The sequence below is a fragment of the Eumetopias jubatus genome, unplaced genomic scaffold, assembly GCF_037043125.1.
Source record: "Eumetopias jubatus isolate StellerSeaLion01/CBP00866 unplaced genomic scaffold, mEumJub1_p1.0 scaffold_8, whole genome shotgun sequence".
NCBI classification, from domain to species: Eukaryota; Metazoa; Chordata; class Mammalia; order Carnivora; family Otariidae; genus Eumetopias; species Eumetopias jubatus.
In genome coordinates, this window is record NW_028274814.1 from 42536418 (window position 1) to 42553878 (window position 17461).

Consider the following 17461-nt stretch of genomic DNA (forward strand, 5'->3'; position numbering starts at 1 on the left):
TGTTGGTGTAAAAGTTGGGTATTCATCCTTTTTGATGGCTCAGTAATATTCTATTGTATATATGGACCACATCTTTATCCATTCTTCTGTTGAAAGGCATCTCGGCTCTTTCCACAGTTTGGCTATTGTGGATATTGCTGCTATGAACATTGGGGTGCATATGGCCTTTCTTGTCACTACATCTGTGTCTTTGGGGTAAATCCCTGTAGTGCAATTGCTGGGTCATAGGGTAGCTCTATTTTTAATTTTTTGAGGAACCTCCACACTGTTTTCCAAATTTGCTGTATCAACTTGCATTCCCACCAACAGTGTAAGAGGGTTCCCCTTTCTCCACAACCTCTCCAACATTTGTTGTTTCTTGCCTTGTCAATTTTTGCCATTCTAACTGGTGTAAGGTGGTATCTCAATGTGGTTTTGATTTGAATTTCCCTGATGGCTAATGATGATCATTTTTTCATGTGTCTGTTAGCCATTTGTATGTCTTCTTTGGAAAAGTGTCTGTTCATGTCTTCTGCCCATTTTTTGACTTGATTATTTATTTTTGGGTGTTGAGTTTGAGAAGTTCTTTATAGATCTTGGCTCTCAGCCCTTTGTCTGTAGTGTCATTTGCAAATATCTTCTCCCATTCTGTGGGTTGCCTCATTGTTTTGTTGACTGTTTCCTTTGCTGTGCAGAAGCTTTTTATCTTGATGAAGTTCCAAAAGTTCATTTTCACTTGCCTTTGGAGATGTATCTTGAAAGAAGTTGATGTGGCTGATGTTGAAGAGGTTACTGCCTATGTTCTCTAGGATTTTGATGGATTCCTGTCTCACATTGAGGTCTTTCATCCATTTTGAGTTTATCTTTGTGTATGGTGTTAGAGAATGGTCAAGTTTCATTCTTCTGTATATAGCTGTCCAATTTTCCCAGCACCATTTATTGAAGAGACTTTTTTTCCATTGCATATTTTTTCCTGCTTTGTCAAAGGTTATTTGACCATAGAGTTGAGGGTTCAACTCTATGGGCTCTCTATTCTGTTCCATTGGTCTATATGTCTGTTTTTGTGACATTTTAAAATGAAACTGTTATACCAGTCTGTCAAATGTACTCAGAAATATCTAAAAACCAGAGATGACACCTATATAAATCTATGTATTGTTCAGTCATTAGTCATTCACTATCCTGACTTTTTGGAAAGAATATTTTCCAATAAAAAAGCTTTACCAAGACTCATTGTATGATTATTTATTATGTATTATTCTTAAAGGCATCGTATTATGGAGCTAAATTAGACAAAACAGGAGAAAATAACCCTAAAAAATTAGAAATTTCACATTTTAGGATTATACCAGTGAACAAAAATATTTTGACTGTGGACAAAGATATTCTCTCTCTCTCTCTCTCTCTCTGTGTGTGTGTATGTATATATATGTATATATATGTATATATATATATCTTAGTCTTTCTTATTATCTATCTAATATCTCTATCTATCTACCTATCTATCTGTCCATCCCAAATTTCTATTTTCCAGATCGACTCAAAGTTATAGATGGTCAGAGGGACACACACATACCCTTGAGAATTATTAAACATAGTTTCATTTCATGGTTGAAACTAATAAGTATTAAAATAATTTATGTAATAATAGCTATAAATGATATCTATGATGGAATGAACACTGGCCTGGAAATCAGTAAACATGGAGTCTAGTCCCAGCCCTTTCTCTTGGGCAAGTCAGTTCTCCCTTCTGAATCTCTGTAAAATGAGATGATCAGAGTACTTGGCTTCTAAGGTTGATGATGACTGATTTAATGAAGCATTCCTGAAGCAACCCTGTTTCCAATACCAAGAAGAATTGGGGAGCATGGGATCTGGGTTGAGGTACCCTCCGGCCCAGAACTGATTCAGCTTCCTCCCGACCTCAGTGTCACTGAGGCTGAGGAGGAGGAGGAGGAGGAGGAGGAGGAGGAGGAGGAGGAGGATAGGGCTGTGCATGGATGTGGCTGGGAATCCAGCTGCAGGGATAGGTAACCTAGGGCTGAGGACACCTGTAATTTCTCTGTTTCTGTACATCCCTATAGGCTGCAGTGGGTAAAGGTGAATAAGTAGGTGCTACACTTTTCTTCTCTTTTGTCATATAGTGGACTGATGCCCATCTGGTGATTTCCACCTCCCAGAGTTGGGATATGTCATTCCTTAATTCAAGGGTGGTCAGCATGTACACTGGTTTATTTATTCTGACAATGAGATCTGGCTGCCATTAAAAGTAGGCTACCTCTAGTTGGTCTTAATGCTTATTTAAAATAACATGGCTGATATTGAGAATACTGCAAGTGCTCTAAATTAGGAGTCAGAAGACCCATGCTTTTGGCCTAAAATCACTGGCTTGAGGTTATCACTTAATATCCCCGGGTCCTTATCTGTTAGAAGCAAAATTTGGCCAAAGTCCCATCCAGCTCTAATGTGTGACTCCACAAGAGTGAACCCACTGCGTTGTACTTGTTGAAGGTGCTGGGCCTGCCACCAACCCACTTCATTCAGAGGGCCTCCAGGAGACAGACATTCTTTGGTAAGTCCCCAGGTCTAATGCTCTTTTTCCCATTGTGATGATGAAGTCTTATAGACCTCGGAGATACCTCCCATACCTAAACCTCATTCAGTGCTCTTGCCTGGGCCCATCCCAAAGGGCAAGCTGTGATGAGAAGCTTCTGCTAGAAAAGTAAAAAACTGCTGAGAAGTGGTACCAGAAAGCATGATGGAGATGGGATGGGGGAGTCACATTGGGAAGGAGGTCTTGGCATAAAAATGACAAGGTTTCTGCTCAGAAGATCCATCAGCAGATCTTGAAACTTGGAAGCTTATAACTATGCCCTTTCCTGTAAATTCTCCTTTCTCCTGCAAGCAGCTTGCCCCTTCGTACTATGTACTGTGCAGAGAAATCAAAGAACAGAAGCTTCTAAGAATGGTGGGAAATTTCTTTGCTACATTATATCATTAATGGAGCACCATTCTTTCCTGCTGAAATTCTCTTAATCCTCCAAATCTTTACTATGCCAGAATCATAGCAACTTTGCTATAAAATGGGTAAATAAAGCTGTTAGAATAGTTTGGCTGTCGATATGTTGTGGCTTGCCAGTTATGTGTAGGACAGCTACCTAATTGCTGGAATTAAGCTTCATCAGTGGCCCCATGTTGCCCAACCTCCATCACAGTTTCCAGGCTCTGGATTTTCTGATCCTCTTCCTTTCTCTTTGATTGGTGCTGTGCGAGATGGACAGGTGGATTAACAAGGTCCAACTGAGGCAGGGCTTCCAGGGCACTGTGCACCAAATAGATGAAGTCGGTCTCATATCTAAAATCCTTTCAAAGAGCCACAAGAACCTAAGGGATTCTTACGTAGAAAATCCATAGTGACCAGAAATTCGGCCCAAGTGGAGTGAAGCCAGACATGAAGGAAAGGGGACTCCACAGAAAGGGGCTCTGCACCATCTGGAATGACATTTCTGACCACCCATTCCCATCGGGATAGTTCATAGGCTTCTATTGGCTATGGAATATCCATCATTCCTAGCCCTCTCACCTCTTATTTCCACCCAAGAGTGCCTTCAAAATAGGGGCAAATCCCTTACTTTCTCTCCACAGCTTGCCCCATACGTAAGAGTTAAAAATACCCTGATGGGGGATTCCTGGACAAGACGGTTTTAGTCATGTTGGTGGTCAGTCAGTATACATTAGTTCAGTCATGTGAGCGTTAAAATGTAATCTACTCCTGCACCATTTGGTAAAAAGCCCCTGCCACAGCTACAGGTTCCCTGGTCCCTTTCCCAGGACCTGTTGGACTCCCCAGTATCCAGAAACTACAAGTTTAAGGCCTGGCAAGCTGAGGGTCCTCCATGACTCTGTTTCAGTACCAAAGCTATCATCCTTTCTGATTGGTTAGTCCCATGCCATTCCAATGGTTAACTCTTTGAGACATCATCTTGTAGTCATGGCTGGAGCTTTGAAGACCTTCCCTGTGGGCACAGTAAGTGTCCTGGCTGCCTTACAACAGTGCCCATGCACTAACCCTTCTTCTAGAGCAGTCTGATGGGGCAGGCAGGAAGATCTTAGCTGACTTGTTTTTATAACATACATAGAGCAATGGAACTGGTCTTTTAAACCCAGATATGCTTTTACCATCCACCACTTTTAATTTAGCCTTCTGGATTTCAAAGGATTTAGGGAAAGAAAAGTAGGGAAATTGGTATTCCCTCTTGACAAAGACATGGTGGGAAAAGTCACATCTTAAGCCCATAACACTGAATTTAAGGTTTTTTATGTTCTGGGGGGCACTAAGAAGAAAGGAATATAGGGCATCTTGGTAAGAGGGTCTGGTTCATAGAGTACTGGTTTTTACCATCAGCATGAGGCTTTAGAATAATGATGTGTTTTTGGTAGCAACATCCAGATGTCTTCACTTCCTGCATAAGAAAGGACTTTATTGGGATCTGCATCTTCTTCAGCATTTCCCAAACTTTGTCTGATTATAAGAATCAGTTGGGGACTTGACAAAAATGTTAAGTCCCATTATCTTCCTGTGTAACCTATGATATAGCAGATTTGAGGTGGGATGCAGGAGTCTGTATGTTTTTGACAACAGATATTTGTGATATTTATGATAAGTTTGAGAAACACTATGTTCACCTCAGTTATTGGCTCTCCCTTCCCCAGATTTGGGCTGCCAACAGCTCCTCAACCCCCAGCCACTTGTAGTTTATACCCCTCATTAGCAGCAAAGTGATGTTGCTTCAAAGGCACTAAGATGCTTAGGTGCTCCAGGTCACAAGAAGGAGATGGAGAGATTAATTAAATATTGAGGAGCGTCAGAGAGGGTGAGAAAAACTTGTACAAGAAAAACAATTACATAATGATGACTTTAGAAGCTGTTATTTATAAGCCTGTGAGCCTGATTATTCAGTCATTTGTAAAAATAGCAACATAGGATCAAATGAGAGCACTGGTGCCATAGTCAAAAAGGAAACGGGGTTTGTATGAGTTCACAGTACCTATACCCTATGCAATACTCCCAACTCATTTTTATGTCTGTAAATACACATACACACATTCAGGGTCTCTTATAGGAATTCAGTGTGAGCAGATATTTTCTTTGAGGCCCCACATATTGCATTAATTATAAAAGTAATACGAAAACAATGGATCGTGGATCACCACATCAAAAACTAATGATGTATTGTATGGTGACTAACATAACGTAATAAAATTAAAAAAAAAAAAAGAAAACACTGGGACACCTGGGTGGTTCATTTGGTAAAAAAAAAAAAAAAAGTAATAGAAGGGCTTCATTATGCACCTTCCAGATGTCCCTCATGTGAATCCCACTGAGTTTTTGTGAGAATTTTTTAATGTGTAAATTGTGTGTGTATATTCACATCCATCCATATGCAGATTTACAAGGTGTGAGCATAAGTGGTCATCTTTTCTGAACATGATGTCCAAATGAGTGGCCTCACCTTCAAAGCATTGCACAGAATATTCTAGAGAAACCTCTGGAGCTGTCTTCAGGGCTTCTTTCCAGGCATGATAAATACATTTGGTGAGAGTGTTAATCAGTCAAAATGACTGAAGGAAGTCATTTCCAAGCTGTGGTCTTAAGCAACAAAGCAAGTTTAATCATTCCAATTTGTGGATAAAATTTTGATGTGACTATAAAAAAGTAATGAGATTAATTTGCTTGTGTGGCATGTAAATGAGTTCTGAAAGCAGATGATTTTCCTACAATGACTTTCTTGTTACACTTCAGGGATGTTCCAAATTATTATATTGGGTCAGTGGGAAAGGAGCAAGGGCATAGATAATCCAGGAGTAGACAACATCTTTTTTTGTTCAGAGCTGAATGTTTTTGTCACTTCAGATTTATTATTATTTTTTTTATTATTATTATTATTCATTATCATTATTATTTTACCCTGGTTAAGGTTAAGCCATTTGATTTTGGGAGGAGGAGGTGGGAAAGAGGCTCAGAACATACTGAATAGGGGGGGAAAGTGTTTGTAAAGGTTAATTGCATTCATTGGATAATCTACATGTGATTCTTTCCATCTGAATGAGATGGAGGGCATGTTTGTGTGGGGGGGAGGGGGGTGGTGTAGGACAAAACTAGAGCTGCAAAGACCACTCCAAGAAGCAGCATGGTTGAGTGAACGGCTATGATGTGACCAATGTATATTAACACCTGGAACTAAACAGAGTGTTGTATCTCTAAAGATTCCAAAGGTTTTCCTAAAAATATGACCGACAACAGGGGGAAAAAAAGATACCCGGATTCTAAGGATCTCACGATGGTGCTGAAAACCTACGACACCAGCTTCCTGGACTTTCTCAGAAGGTGTTTGGTGTGAGTTTGCAGGGGTGTCTCTGCCTCTGGGTTTCCTCTTAAACACTGTATTTTCCCACATGTTTGCTGGTGAAAGTCTGGGGCTGGGACATAGTTATAAAAATAATAATAGATACTGACCACAGGGCTTGAGAGTCTGTAGAATGCTTTTCCTCATGAGACTGTTCTCTTCCATTCTTGTGTGACTAGAAGGGCAGATGATTTGCTCCGTTTTGAGATGTGGAAGCTGAGGTTCAGTGACTTGCCCTGGATTAGTGTGTGGGTAGGGCTTGACGTCTTGGCCTCAAACTGCCTGGCAGCAAGGTTGTAGGTCAGTTCTAAATAGCTTCTTCAGGAACTGAGGTCAACCTCTTGCATGTTGTAACTGTTTGCATACCACCCAGTATGTGGTTTCTGGGTCCCTCCCCATTCCCCTAGGATTTACAGCCTAAATTAAAGGATTAAGGAAGGGATGATTTATAAGCCATTTATTATGTACAGCTTTTTGGAATCTATATGCTAATTTTGACTCTTAGAAATTAGGTTCTGTACTTCAGTCAAGTCGTAGTAAAAAAAAGGAACAGTACATAAAGCATTCAGAACAATGCCTAGTGTTTCAAAAATGTTAGCTCTTGTCATTCTTTTAAAAGAGGTTTTGCAAGTGTGTCTCCACTAAATGGCAAATAGATTAGCCACATGATATTTGGTCAGTTATTGTCTCTCTCTGGGCCTCAGTTTCCTTTTCTATATAATGAAGTATTCCTAAGGTGTCTTTAGCTTTATCAGTCCTATAATTGTTGAGTATTTTTGAAACCATATGTTTATGTTCTCTCATTCTTCCAGTGGGATGGAGTAGTTTTAGCAAAATACTCCTCTTGTATTTGTGCACTCTGGGAATTTAGGTACTAGCTCAGAGGATAGGCCATCAAATACTGCTGAAAGTTTTCCATCTAGAGGGTCATGCTACTCATTTGAAGAATGGAGCTAGAGAAGGATCCTATGTTTCACCATTATCTCCATCCCCCTGCCCCAGCCTTTTGCTGAGGCCACAGAATGAATGTGCATTAGCAAATGACAGAGACTCACTACTGAGACTGAGGTGAGTTGTCCAGAAACCCCAACCATCCAGAACACAGCTCAGAACCAAGAAAGAAATTTTTCTCTTTTTTAGGGCAAAAGGCTAGTTGCTTACAACTTGCAAGAGGTGATCAAGCTAATGGGGCGTATTATCTTATCATTCCCTTTTTTTTTTTGCTAATTAACAAATTTTTGGAATGACAGATTAAAAATTTTGAGTCAAATTTAATAGGGGCAAATGTAAAGTCCTATGTCAAGCTTTTATAGGCCAACTTTAGAAAGTAAGGAGAGGGGAGTTATAGCTTAGCAGCAGCTCATTTCAAAAAGAACTGGGAGCTTGAGTTGTTTACGACCTTATAAATCTAGAATATTAATGCCATCTACCTGCAGTTAGAAGCTATTCCCAGCATGATGAACATCGTAACACAACAGCTGAAATTTCCTATCTAGGAAGGTGACAACCTTATTATATGACCAACACTTAGTAGTAATGTAAATGTTTTTGGATAGTTGGAGGATTGTGACATAAAAGATTAGTTGTCTCATTCTGTATACAGTAGCCGCCCCCCCCCCATGGTTTTGCTTTCTGCGGCTTCAGTTACCCACTGTCTACTGCAGTCCAGAAGCAGATGATCCTCCTGATGTCTTGTCAGAAGGTCAGTACTAGCCTAGCACTATATCACACTGGATCTGTCATTCACCTCACTTCATCTCATCACGTAGGCATTTTATCATCTCACGTCATAAGAAGGGTGAGTATAGCACTAGAAGATATTTTGAGAGGGAGAGACCACGTTCACATAATTTTTATTATAGTATATTGTTATAATTGTCCTATTCCATTATTAGTTCTCATTGTGAATCTCTTACTGTACCTAATTTATAGATTAAGTTTTATCATAGGTATGTATGTAGAGGAAAAAACATAGTATATGTGGAGTTTTGTACTATCTGTGGCTTCAAGCATCCACTGGGGGTGGAATGTATTACCCTATAGGTAAGGGGGGACTACTGTAATGTTAATGGGTAAAATTAGAACTTGGGTCTAAGTTACTAGTGTAAAAGTCCTAGTGAATTTTGGCTCAGTAAAAACGAAGAACTTTTAAAGAATTGGTTTTATCAGGATTGGAATAGCTAATTCTGTGACTAAGCACCTTGTCACTAAAAATAACTCAAGAATGGCAGGATGATTCCATGTTGAAGGTTCTGTCAGATGCCTTTTGTTACTGCATTAGATGTTTGGCTGGATTATATGCAAATCTCCTTATAATATTAATATTCTAACACTCTGTAATTTTGTGTGTGATATATTTGAAGGCCCAGATTTTGTAGTTTGGAACTTGAAATTAAGCATCTCTTTGTTTTGATCTTAGTTTATTGACCTCTAAGTCCCCATGGTTAAGATTTTCTATAATATTTCTTGGGAGGGAAATTCTAGGAACTCTAGAAGACTTGGGCTCTAATATATTCCCTGGTTTGTCATGCAAATTTCCTAAAAAGATTATTTTCAGAGTTGTTTCCAGGTACTTTTATATGTTGTAATCTCTGTTCTATTATGATATCTTTGAGTTATAACATGGTTTAAATGGGTTCTTTAAGAATGAACTATTTTTATTATATCCCATTTAGGTTCTTTATTAGTGTCTTTTTAAATGTTTTCAACATTAGAAAGGGAAGCAAAACAATAACCCGTGCTGGGCTTTGTTGGTATATAGATGGGAACCTTCTTTTCGCATGACGCCTGACCAGGCCCTCAAGCATTCTTGGATTCATGAGCCACGGAATCTCAAACCACGGTCCAGGCCCCAGACCCTGAGGAAAGCCAGTCTCTGTCTCCCCTCTGAGGCTCCAAAGGCCAAGGTTCCAGGGCATCATCACTTGGACATAAGCGGTACAGCCCCTCAAATAGCCAGTCCTCTTCCTGTAGTCTGGTGCTCAGGTATCTCTGGAGGGTTCATGTCAGTTTCTCTGAACTCAACCTTGGATAGTTTTTCTGACTACATCACTACTAGCCTGTCATTTCTCACTTTTGAGATTCAGCCTCTTTCAGGAGACTTCTTTCTAGCTGGGTTTGCTTCTTTCTTGCCCCTTTATAATTAGGAATTTCCACTTTTCTCCTGTCTTCAATTCCCTTTCTCCTCCTTTCCTTTTCTTTCACCGTGTCCTCCTCTGCCTGACCTATAATTTACCTTTTGAATTTTTATCAGATTATGGCATTATGCAGATATCTTTTATACGCAATATAGCCTCATGGTTTTGTTCATGGTCACTAGGGTCAGGTTGCTTGGGATTAAATTCTGGCTCTACCATTTACCACGTGTGGGCCCTTGGGCAATTTAGTTAGCCTCTCTGTGTCTCAGTTTTTTCATTTATGAGAATGAGAATAATGCCTATCTCTATGGTTGCAGAAAGGATCAAAGAAATTAGTAAATGTAAAGTGCTTACAGGCATTATTCATTTGTAAAGCACATAGAATGTGTTTTTATATCATTACAACCAGGATTTTTCCCAAAGTAATTTACAGTCAAATGGACAGAATATAATTCACATTTGAACACTTGTTCCTTCTGTCTTCTCTCTCCTTCGGCAGAGGTGATCACCAAAGAAGAGACCATAGACAAAATAAAAGGTGGCACCACCAAGCAGGTTCAGAATTTGGGTGATCAGCAGGGCTCTCTGCAGCATGCAGCTGAAGTTGTCCAGCTGCCTCAACTAACAGAAGCTTCCGGAAAGCCAGAGGCAGCTGTTGGACCAGAGGGGTCCAAGACCTCCCCAGAAAAACAAAGTAAAAACTCCTCACCCAAGAACATGAATATTTTACCACCTATTGTATGACCTTTGCTGAAGGTGTGTCCTGTTCCTTTCCACCAATGATTTGTATTAGAGACAGCACTTACATTCTACAATATTTCAGATTGTTCTTTTTTAATGCATAAAGGTTTGTTTAAAAAAAACTTTATTCACATGGCCGGTTAGCATGATTCCTATTATGAGGGATGAGAGAGAATGTTCTTGCACAAATGATGTGTGTATATGGGGGCGGAGGGGCAAGTACTCAATGTCATAGCATCACTAATAGAACTCTGAATATTTTTTTTATTTTCTTTTTCCCCAAGACAGCTGACCTGTGGATTCTTGTTTGAAAATGAAAATGAAAAACCAGTTTGAATTTAGCTTGTAACTAGCTTAAGCACCAAAGGACATTTATTTGTTTATGTAATTGAGGAATCAGGAGGGATAAGTGTGATTTCAGGCACTGTGGAGTCTAAAAATTCAGACAAGGTCATAGGGCTCAGATTCCCTCTCTACCTATTAGCCTTGCTTCTTTTTGTGGTTTTCATTCTAAAGACAAGCTCTGCCCAGAAGTTAAAGTGACCACCAGTATCCTGTCAAAAGATGCAGTCCTGGTAGGAAAGTCTCAGAAATGACTGGACTTGAACCAAGCACTATGTCTGAGATATTGGGATCTTGTGATTGGATAGGCTGGGTCACAGGCCCACACTGTGATGATGGTAGCACCATGGAGTAGGGGACAGAGTATTTCCCAAAGGAAGGGAAGCTAAGTAAACAACAGGATATATTCACTCATCCACCATCCTCAAAATCTCATTTGGCTTTCTAGTCCTTCTCTGTATGAATATATAATCTCTATATGATTGTAATTATAGAATAGATACAATTTTATAAGAAACTTAAGATCATAACCTCATAAACAACATGGAAAATATACGTGGCTTTATAGTTTTCAATTACTGTGTAATATTTCATGAAGGAAGACACCGGATAATTGAAGCAATGGGGTGAGAGAAGATCACCCAGGAAAGGTGAAACAGAATGAGAACAGCAGAGGGTCAAAAGAAAGTAGGAAAGATAAATATGCCAGGAGATAACAGACTTAAATAGAGCCCCCAAGAGATGAAAAAAAAAAAAAAAAACCCAAAAATTAGAAACCAAAGGAGAAAGTTTCTAGAAAGATGAAAAATATAAAATTCCATAGAAAGGTCAGGATAAGAACAGAAAAAAAATGCCTCTTAAGTGGGGAGATATGGACACTAAATGAGAGAAGTGCCATAACAGGTGATTTGTCCCAGGTCCTATAGCCAGAAAAGTATAGAACTGGCAATAGAACTCAGGTCCTCTGGACTTTTTTTTGACACTAGCTATCTTCAACCGTGGATAAAGTTGAGGGAGACAATTGTTCTGCAACTCCCCAGAGAGAAGAGAAGAAGCCAAGTCCTCAATATCATAATTTGAATGATTTAGGCTGAATAGAAAATATTTTGTGATTTGAATGGTTATAAATGCTAAAATAAATTGTGGCTTCTTATTCTTAGGAACACTTTAAGGCAGGGGATCTTCAAGTTGTGGCACAGATCAGATACATTAGAAACAGGATGTATGACCTTAGCCAGGGCCTCTCAGGCCAGCGCTATTTTTCTTCTGCTATCCATCTGATTATTTTTTTAATTCCTGAAATTTCTTCACCTTATTTTCCCACTGGATCCCAAGGAAACCAAACACCTGGAGCCCTTTAATTGTAATTTTTTTAATTTTGTGTCCTTGCTTGCATGGACAGGAAAATCTGCAAAATCCAGTGACTAGCATAAGATGACATGTCTTTGATGTGAGTGGTATGAAGATAATGTTAGGGCTCTTTAAGGATATGGAGAGGGGAGCTGTGGAAGTAAGAAGAGAGGGGAGGAGGGGAAAGCAGTAGGTAAGCGCTGATCACAGGTTCACCATCAGCCAGTCCAGCAGCTGCAGCCGAGTAACATTTCCCACCGCCTCATCCAGCTGTCGCTCCTTCTCATAGCGCAGCACTGACTGCAGGACCTCACCTACGCTGCGTCCTTTGTCCACAGCAGCAGCCGAGAGCTGAAGTAGCTGGGGAAAGGAAAGAAAAGCAGTAGTAGAGGGGCAGAGCATCCCAGAGCAGATAAAAGAGGGCCTGCCAAGGCTAGAACAAAGAGGCTGGGCAGACCTTGGTAAACTGCAGTAAAAAGGGCTTGCCATAACTGGCAGGTATGCAGCCTGTCTGACAGAAGAGAGTTATATCATCCTTAGAAGAGAGATGTTAGCATCCATATGATATATGGAACATACAATTTCCCACAAGACTAAATCTTGCTGCTTCCAGTGGGTGTTTGGTCAATGGTGGTGCTGTTTTCTAAGAATTCTAAAGTTCTTAAAATTACTGTAATATCACGAAACAGTCTCCATCATTGTCCCAAGACCAAACAAGGGCAGGGGGGAAATAGCCAGAGGACAAATGCACACGGTGCTTTCCATGCCCTACAGAACAGACAGCCCTAGAATGCTAGAAAAGCAGGAAAGTGGCTCAGAGATCCATTCAGCCCCTGGAAGATGCAGCCCAGAGAGGTGGCGAGACTTGTAATACAGTGCTAGAAATTAGCAGAGGCAACATGCATGCCCAGGTCTCTGAACCCTATGTTTAGCTCTCTCTTCAAGCTTAAAATGAGAAAAATTAGCCAAAGCAATCATTCTAGCCATATGAACACAGTACATTGCCATTCATCTAAGTAACCAGATTTTTATTTTGTGTATTCTGCACCTGACTCTCTGAGAGGAAGGAAAACAAACAGGCCGAATATCAGGAGCTTTTCCTTTTTCCAAAAGGGGAAATTTCCATAAGAAAGACTAAAGTACACATGGATGTTCTTAAAACAAATGGAAGGACCAAGTCTTAACAAAGAGAAGCTATAAAGAAGAACCAAATGAAAATTCTAAAAAACACAAAATCAAAATGGACTAAATAGAATGAAGATGAGAATTCTACCACTGAACCACCAATGCCTGGTAAAAAGAAGAAGACAGCAGGAGGGGAAGAATGAAGGGGGGGAAATCGGAGGGGGAGACGAACCATGAGAGACGATGGACTCTGAAAAACAAACTGAGGTTTCTAGAGGGGAGGAGGGGGGCGGAATGGGTTAGCCTGGTGATGGGTATTAAAGAGAGCACATTCTGCGTGGAGCACTGGGTGTTATGCATGAACAATGAATCATGGAACACTACATCAAAAACTAATGATGTGATGTATGGTGATTAACATAACATAATAGTAAAATAAATAAATCAATCAATCAAAATGAAGATGAGAGAGGAAAGTCAGTGAACTTAAAGACCAATTCATAGGGAAAACACACACACACACACACACACACGCACTGAACAACATAAGAGATTGATTAAACTTTCTTCAATTAAAACCTCTTTGAAAAAATAAAGAGAGCTCAGGGGCCTGTGGAACAATACTAAAGGTCTTATATTTATGTCATTAGAATCCCAGGAGAGGAGAAAAGTGTGGTGCAGAAAAATGCTTGAAGAAATAATGGATGAATGTTTCCCTAGTTTGCCAAAAGACATAACTGACAAATTCAAAAAGCTCAGTGAGCCTAAAATAAGATAAACCCAAAGAAATTCACTTTAGGACCTGTCTTAATCAAATTGCTAAAAATTAAAGAAAAGGAAAAAATATGAAAGCAGCCAGAGAAAATTTATAAGAGAAAAATTCAAATGACAGCAGATTCCTGATCAGAAACCATAGAAGTCAGGATATGATATAACACTTTTAAGCACTAAAAAGAACTGCCAAATCAGAATTCTATATCAAAAATTATACTTCAGGAATAAGATCCAAAAAAATTTTCAGATTAAAGAAGACTAAAAGAAGTCATTTCATTGACAGAAAATGTGTTCTAATTCTTTAGACAGAAGGAAAATGATGTTAGAAGGAAGCTGGGAACATCAGGAATGAATGAAAAACAACAAATAGTAAAAATCTTAATACAAATAAGTTATTTTTCTCAGTTCTTTAAAATATGGGCATACCTTGAAGATACTGTGGGTTCAGTTCGAGACCATCACAATAAAGTGATATCACAATAAGGCGAGTCAAAGTTTTTGGTTTCCCAGTTCATATAAAAGTTATATTTACACTATTAAGTGTGCAATAGCATATGTCTAAAAAACAATGTACATAATTAAAAAATACTTTATTGCTAAAATATGCCAACCATCATCTGAGTTTCCAGTGAGTTTTAATCACTGACTACAGATAACCATAACAAATATAATAATGAAAAAGTTTGAAATATTGTGAGAATTACCCAAATTGACACAGAGACACAGCATGAGCAAATGTTGGAAAAATGGTGCCAATAGACTTGCTTGACACAGGGTTGCCACAAACCTTCAAATTTGTAAAGAACGCAATATTTGCAAAGCATAATAAAGTGAAGCAAAATAAAATGAGGTACAGCTGTATGTTTATAATTGAGAGCAAAAATAACATTGTCTAAGGATTTTTCCAATATACGTAAGATTATATAAAATAACTACAACATAAGGGGGACGGTAATGAGACTGACAGAATTAAGATTTCAATACCACAGTTTAAGTGGTAACTATTGATTTTACATAGACTCTGAAAAGTTAATGTCCATTGTAATCCTTAGAGAAACTACTTAAAAAAACAATACAAAAGACAGAGTCAAAAACACAATAGATAAATTAAAATGGAATACTAAAAAAAAAAAGTTAATAATTTAAAAGAAGGCAACAAATGGGGGAAAAGGAGGCAAATTAGAACAGTGGACCCAAATCCAAACATACCGATAATTAGGCTAAATGTAAAAGGTATAAACACACCAGTTGTCAGAATGGATTAAAAAGACCCAACACCATATGTTACCTACAAAAACACTCTCTTCAAATGATACAAGTAATTTAAAAGTAAAATTATTGAAAAAAAAATATGTATCATTGAGACACCAATCAAAAGAAAGCTAGAACCTCAACATTTATGATCAATTGATTTTTTTTATGAAGGGGAAAGATAATTCAAAAGGGCCAGATATCCATTTGTCTTTCCAACAAATGATGCTGAGACATCTGTATATCCACATGCAAAAAATGAACTTAGATGCCTACCTCATTATACATAAAAATGAACTCAAAATGGATCACAGACCTAAATATAAGAGCTGAAATTATCAAACATTTAGAAGAAAACAAAGGAGAAAATCTTCATGGCCTTGGGTTAGGTCAGGGTTTCTCAATCTGGTACTATTTACCTTATGGGCCAGGTAATTCTTTTGTTGCAGGCTGTCCTGTGCATTCTAGGATACTTAGCAGCATTCTTGGCCTCTACCACTAGACCCAAGTAGCAACTCCCCTCACAGCTGACACAGTTGAGAACTACTGGGTTAGGCAAAGATTTATTAGATACAACATCAAAAGCACAAGCACAGACTGAGAGAAAATGTGTGCTAATCATATATACCTGATAAAGGACTTGTATCCAGAATATATAAGGAGTTCTTTTTTTTTCAGAGTATATAAGGAATTCTTTTAACTTGATAAGAAGAAAACAACCCAGTCTATGAACCCTGAGAAACAAACTGAGGGTTCTAGAGGGGCGGGGGGCGGGGGATGGGTTAGCCCGGTGATGGGTATTAAAGAGGGCACGTACTGCATGGAGCACTGGGTGTTATGCACAAACAATGAATCATGGAACACTACATCAAAAACTAATGATGTAATGTATGGTGATTAACATAACATAATAATAAAAAAAAAGAAAACAACCCAGTCAAAATATGGGCAAAAGATTCACACAGATAACTCACCAAAGAATATATATGAATGGCTAATGAGCACACAAAATGATGTTCAACATTTTTAGTCATTTTAACGTAGGTCTATCAGATTAAATCTACAGTGAGATACCATTATAAGAGCTATAACAAAAAAAAAAGAATAATGTTGATGAGAATGTGGACAAACTTAAACCCACATAAATTGCCGGTGGGAATGTAAAATGGTACAGCCATCTTGGAAAAGTTTGGCACTTTCTTAAGAATTATACTTACCTTAAAATGTAGCATTCCTACTCCTTGTTAGCCAAGAGAAATGAGAATATATGTCCACACAAAGACTTGTATGTGATTATTCATAGCAGCATTATTCATAATAGCAAAGGAGTAAAAACAATCCAAATGCCCATTAACTAGTGAATGGATAAACAAAATGCAGTACATCCACTTCATGAAATACTATTCAGCAATAAAAAGGAATGAACTGATACATACTACAACATGGAAAACTTCAAGAACATTATGTTAAGTGTGAAGAGCCAGATGTAAAAGAGCCATATTTTATTTTATTTTGTTTTATTTATTTTATGGCTCCATTATATAAAATGACAGAGCGGTAAATCCATAATGATGGAAAACAGGTAAATGGATACTTGTGGCTGGGGATAGAAACAGAAATGTACCCTAGAAAGTTCTGAGATAGAGAAATAAGGAGTCCCTAGTCTTATCATATATTAAAACACACTATAGAATAACAGTAATTAAAACAGTATGCTATTAAAATAGTAAGACTAGACAATTCAATGGAACAGAACAGAAAATTCAAGAAAAGAACCAAAGACAGGTAGCCATCTGGAAAAAAAAATAAGAGGTTGCATCCCTACCTCATACTTAAATAAAAATGAATTGAAAATGGATCAAAGTCTTAAATATTTTTAAAAAATCATAAAAGTACTAGAAGAAAACATGGGTAAGTTTTGTTAATATGTTGTAGTGTAGAATGTTTTCTAAAATATGACACAAAATCCAGGAAAAAACTTGAAAATTTACTTAAATTTGACTACATAAACATTTTAAAAATATATGACAAAAACAAAATAAAACAAAAATACAAATGACAAAGAATTGTATTTAATATCATAAAGGCTAATTTTCTTATATATATAAAACCCTTAACAGATCAATAAGAAAAAGACTAGCAACCCAGTAGAAAAATGGGCAGAGGTTCTGAACAATTCATCCATGAAAAAGGAAATTCAAGTGGTTCTCAAACATATAAAGAGATATTTATCCTCATTCCTAATAAGACATATGCAAAGCAAGGCAACATTCAGCAAAGATCAAAATTTTGGCACTCATTGTGGGATAAAGCATGGGAAATGGGCATTCTCATGTTGCTTTAATAGGTGTGCAA

General features: G+C 38.2%; 2 protein-coding genes across 3 annotated transcripts in view; one reads left to right on the forward strand and one right to left on the reverse strand.

The window, feature by feature from the left end:
* The window catches only part of DYRK4 (dual specificity tyrosine phosphorylation regulated kinase 4), a 69066-nt gene extending 58675 nt beyond the window's left edge, over window positions 1-10391 (forward strand). Inside the window, exons 11-14 of the mRNA XM_088025881.1 lie at window positions 2491-2551; window positions 6247-6376; window positions 9148-9323; window positions 10023-10391. Coding sequence (XP_087882007.1) covers window positions 2491-2551; window positions 6247-6376; window positions 9148-9323; window positions 10023-10267 — 612 coding nt within the window. The 3' untranslated portion in view covers window positions 10268-10391. The remainder of the gene's footprint in view (window positions 1-2490; window positions 2552-6246; window positions 6377-9147; window positions 9324-10022) is intronic.
* Window positions 10392-12160: 1769 nt separating this feature from the next.
* AKAP3 (A-kinase anchoring protein 3) overlaps window positions 12161-17461 on the reverse strand; it is a 30936-nt gene continuing 25635 nt past the window's right edge. For both annotated transcript variants that reach the window (XM_028120976.2, XM_088025880.1), the window contains exon 3: window positions 12161-12316. In XM_028120976.2, coding sequence (XP_027976777.1) covers window positions 12161-12316 — 156 coding nt within the window. The remainder of the gene's footprint in view (window positions 12317-17461) is intronic.